Consider the following 5,202-nt stretch of genomic DNA (forward strand, 5'->3'; position numbering starts at 1 on the left):
GTATTTCCCTGGTGTAAGCTGGGCGAATTATCCCGAGGGATATAACCCAATAAAGGAAGAAGAAGAAGAAGAAGAATTTGATAGATCCCAAATATGTCAACACGCACAGGACAATGCACATAGGGTTCAGTGGAAAGATTCAAGTATTCTCCTTCTCATAGGCATCTTTCAGTGCGTCACAGTTTTTCGATTTCTTTCTAACTTATTAAGTTGGAAGTGACAGAAAAAAAGGTACGTCCGTGATTAAAATCATTTATAACATTTATTCTAGTTAGGCAATCCAAACCACGTGACTATTTTGACGTTTAAGTGACGGTCGTATGGCATGCAATCATGCCCCGCTAACTCTAATAAAAAACATGTAATCGTATTTATTTTCCTTCCGTTTAGTCAGAGGCGCTGATGTCGGAATTGTGATTGGTGGAACATGACTTTTGACAAATCCTGCGCTATCTGTGAATCTGTAATCTGTGTTCGTGTTCGTTCGTTCGTTGTCGTTCACTTATTTTATATGGTCGGTTATGTGATGTGTTTGGTGTTTGTGTTTAGTTTGTGTCACCATAAAAAGCTGATATTCAGTCGTGTTTTTTGATATTTTTGTTATTTCATAATCGAGTACCTTTTTAAAGGTAAGCTTTTTTGATTGTAGGTACTGTTTATCCAACAGTTTTAAAATACACATTTTATTTCGCGTTTTGTTGTTGGGTCTAATGGCCGATCAGCTGTTGTGTGCAGCCGATAAATTCAACAAATAAACATATATTTAATCGAAATTAAATACTCATATTTCTATGTAAAATGTCACATTATTGTATAAATAAATAATTAAGAAACAAAAGTTGTTTGTGTTTTACCTTTATTGTCCACTTGAATAACATAATATTAAATATTGGAAATACCCTATGGAGGCTATGGTGTACCTAGCGTGGAGGCTAGATAACGCTACCCTTCCTATCCAATCAACAGCAAGAACGTTTAAAATTTCACACCTATCATGTCGAAGCTACAGACCACTTATGTGGAGGCCAGATTTGTAGTATCCTTCCAATTTTCCAGGTGCTGAAATACGTGACATATTTTTTGAAGGGTAAGATCGCATTCTACCAAATCACACAACACTTTTTTCTATGCATGCAATCGATTTTGCTGTGGTAGGGGAGCAAAGTATGCTAAATGTGCAGTCACTCGAGCGTTATGAGGACCTATTGGGTTGTAAAGAGTAGGTCCTAAAACCAAAAAAAGTTAAGTAAAGTTTTCCATTTTAGTGGGCGCTTGCCATTTTTTAATTTAATTTTCCATTTCCAACAATGGTTTTTTCCGATTAGAACGCCATCTATGCATAATTCGAAAAAATGTTTCGAATAAAAGTTACTTATTTTTTCGTAGGGAATCCAAATCTGCAATAAAAAATGGGGGCTCCTATTTAAGATTTTAAAGTAACCCCCCACCCCACCCCCATAGGGGGTCGTGTTTGATGCCGTTCGATAGATTTTTCAAAAATATTAAATAAGTGTATTTAACAGTTTTTCGATCTGATGTTCATTTCGCGAAATATCACGAGATTCGTATTTAAAATATTAAATTTACCCCCCACCCCTCTCCGTGGGAAGTCGTGTTTGGTTTCATTCAATAGATTTTAAAAAAATATTGAGCACATATTTTTTAGTTTTTTGATCTGTCATTCATTTCACGAAATATTCGCTTATTTCTTGTGAAACTTTGGGACTCACCCATTTGCTTACGCCCGGCTCAAATCGTCAGATTTTTTAAATATACACTCTTTTGCATGTACTTCACTTACCTTATCTTAATCTGACAATTTCGAGTTTTTTTAAGGATAGATTTTTTTTTCGGTCCCTCCTTAACGAACTCCCCTGCTTTAAGAGCCACTATATGGTAGAGGTACATCTGCAGGGCACCAGGTTTCTCCCCATATGATAATCTGACGCGCTCGAGTAACTGCAAAAATCCCCGCTTGGGCTCCCCTACCACTGGTTTACTTGCCTTGTTGCCCTTGTGTTTTTCGTTGTAGAGTTGGTGTTAAAATTGTTTTATTTAGTTACTTGTACCCTTTGAAAAACTGTCTTTTTCAAGACAACATTGCAATATTATTTGTAAGAGTCGGACTTTTGTTTTTATTACAAATATGGCTTTAAAAGAAAGTTCGTATTTGGACCAACTAAGAATAAGCTCTCCTGAAGCCGCAGATAGATATTTGGACAAAATCAAACAACTTAACTGTGATCCATATGCTCTAAGTGAAGTCGATTTTGATTATGGACTTACCTATGTGCCACCAATAGCTTCCATGGACATTCTGCCCTATATTGTTTTTACTCACAGCTTTTATACCCATGAACAAATGAGAGCTTATAAAAGTTTAGCAGCTTACAAATATTTCAAGTCTGGCTTTGTAGAAAAAGTGGGTTTTAAAGTTATTAATGATCTGGTGCTTTTAATAGGCAAGGTAAGTAATAGTACCTGTATTTCAAATTTTTTAAGAAAAAATACCTGATTTGTTAACACTTGGTTAATAATCAATATTAAAGAGATTACTTTTTAGTATTAGCGTTTAATATAATTGATTGCCTTGATAATTGATTTAATTTTTTTGTTTCAGGTGCAGCATTCAATGAGAGCTAGAGAAACCAAATTAAGAGTTTGGATTTTCGCTGAAACAGGTGGCAGTATTTGTACTGCGCATTGTACTTGCATGGCAGGTCTTGGGGAAGTATGCAGCCATGTTACAGCAGTTTTGTACGCTGCAGAGCATGCAGCATATTTGAAGCAGCAGAAAAATGAAAAGAATGTAGCATGTACAGATGTCAAATCAACTTGGCCAGTTCCAACGCAAAGTGGTACACATCCAATAGAAGCTGCTTCATTGAAAAGTGATTGAAGAAAAAAATTATAAGGAAATTCCTCCAATGGATGATAGCGAAATGTTGGGCTTGCTGCAAGAATTGAAAAATTCCAATTGTGACGCTGTTTTGATGAGGCATGTAGAGCCATTTGCGTCACAACTGTCTGATGAAAATAATGAAAAAGTAAGTCTACCAGTCCTTTTTAATGTGTACCATAAAAAATATGAAAAAATGCCTCTAGATGATCTCATTCAACTAGGTATGAAATGTAAAATGGAGGTAACCCAGAATATACGAAGAGAAATAGAAGATAAGACACAGGACCAAAGGAAATGTGCAGAGTGGTATAGACAAAGGACTGGTAGAGTAACAGCTTCAATTTTTAAAGATGTCTGTAGAACGAATGTGGAGAAACCATCCTTCTCTTTGATCAAATCAATATGTTACCCTCGCAAAATTTCTACAAGGGCGATAAGATGGGGGATAAATCACGAACAGATGGCAATTGATGCTTATAAGAAAGAAACTAGCAGGAATCATAGAGACTTTATAGTGAATACAATTGGCTTGGTAGTGAGCATGAAATGGCCTCAGTTAGATGCCTCACCTGATGGATTCGTGTATTGCGACTGTTGTGCTGCGGGTACCTTAGAAGTAAAGTGTCCATTTTCTCTTCGAGAAAATGGAAATTTACAGGAGTATGCAAGTCGAAAGGACTCCTGTCTTGAATGTGATAAAACTGGTCCAGTAAAAATGAATAAAAAACATACATAAGTACTATTACCAGGTGCAAGCACAAATATTTATTTGTAAACTTAATTATTGTAACTTTGTTGTCTGGTGTCCTAATTTTATATTTATCGAAAGAGTTTTACCAGACATAAAATTTTGGGAAGAAATTAAAGATAAAGTCCTAAATTTTCATGCAAAAGTAATTATGCCTGAACTTTTAGGACGTTATTACACTTCAAGAGTGCCAGGTGGCAATATAACAAAGTGGTGTTTTTGCAATAATGTCGATGATGGCCAACATATGGTTCAATGCTCATATCGCACCCTCAGTGCAAGACTGCAGTAACTCAAAATTTTATGAAAATGAAGTAATAATGGAATTTGATTGTAAACATGCATATCTATCCCCTGTAAAACTTTAGTAACTTTCAAATGCTTAATGGGCTAAATATTACAACAACATCAGTTTAACTATTTTGCGTTTTTGCACGGAACATTGCAACGGATTCGATAACAAGCAATGAAAAAAGTAAGATATTTGTTATTTTAATATCTATATCTGTGGTGTTTAATTTTAATATACAGAGCGCCTACGTAATCCATTAACGGCTGAGACAATAAACAAAGATTTTCGGGACCAAAATCTATTCATGTAAATTTTATGTCCTTTGTGTAATATTATATTTATTTTCCATAAGTATTTAAAAGGAAAAACAGTTATCTTAAAACTTGTTATTGACAATACTGGGAGGTCAAAAATATCTATTCTCAGAAAACTTACCAAAGAACAGCCAAAAATTCAAATGGCAAAAAAAAGATTTGGTATAGGGGAATACGGGGCGGAATGGACCGGCGGGGCAGAACGAGATTTGTATTTTTTGAAGTGTGTATTATGCTGCCATCTACGATATTTGGTAGTAAGCTACGCTCCGATGAGTAGTTCTGATCTGGTAGTCGCCATTGTTCACTGCGAAGCTAAGGTGGTATTTATAACGTATTTGTGAATTTCAGTTGTTTTGTTGCATATTTTGTCCATTTCAGATTTGAAGGTAGGTGGTTAACTTTTTCTTATTGCTTATTCAGCATTATGTACTATTGAAATAGACATTTTAGCTTGCTGTGAACCCCCATAGTTCTTTAAAATATTGCTATATAACCTCGCAAAACTTTGAAATTCAAAATAACGAACTTCGGGGCAGAACGGTACGGGGCAGAATGAGACATGTCTCATTCCGCCCCGCTTTATCTTTTGTTGCTTAAGAAAAAAACTACCTTCAAGTTTTCTTGTTACAGATGGTGCAAAACTATGTTAGAAAAACAGAGAGACAAAGTTGGCCTATAGATTCTATGGAACAGGCAATATCCGCAGTAATTGACGGTAATACAAGTTTAGACAAAGCCTCGTCTCACGGAATGGGACGTTTCGATGCCGCCGGTTCATCGCCAGTCCATTTCATCGCAGTCATATCTCGCATTTCCTAGAATTCCTAATTAATACTAAAAATAACTAATAATTGTAACTGTCGAAAATTCGGAAATATATCAGATAGCGATTAATCGACTGGCGATGAATCGGTCGGCATCAGCATCGAACTGGCGGCATCGA

The 5,202-nt window shown here is 35.8% G+C and overlaps 1 protein-coding gene across 1 annotated transcript; it reads left to right on the forward strand.

Moving 5' to 3' along the window:
• The first annotated feature begins 2,098 nt into the window (after nt 1-2,098).
• LOC126885386 (uncharacterized) lies at nt 2,099-2,899 on the forward strand. The gene is made up of 2 exons (XM_050651949.1): nt 2,099-2,467; nt 2,621-2,899. Exons 1-2 carry the CDS (start codon nt 2,147-2,149, stop codon nt 2,897-2,899), a joined length of 600 nt encoding a protein of 199 aa, XP_050507906.1. The 5' UTR covers nt 2,099-2,146.
• The last annotated feature ends 2,303 nt before the right edge of the window (nt 2,900-5,202 follow it).

Source organism: Diabrotica virgifera, chromosome 5 (assembly GCF_917563875.1).
Source record: "Diabrotica virgifera virgifera chromosome 5, PGI_DIABVI_V3a".
Classification (NCBI taxonomy): domain Eukaryota; kingdom Metazoa; phylum Arthropoda; class Insecta; order Coleoptera; family Chrysomelidae; genus Diabrotica; species Diabrotica virgifera.

Excerpts from the sequence above, each read along its gene's own strand:
- LOC126885386 (XM_050651949.1), top strand. The coding sequence starts at position 2,147 with ATGGCTTTAAAAGAAAGTTCGTATTTGGACCAACTAAGAATAAGCTCT. Across the intron at positions 2,468-2,620 it reads TGGTGCTTTTAATAGGCAAG|GTGCAGCATTCAATGAGAGC; the intron begins GTAAGTAATAGT and ends TTTTTGTTTCAG.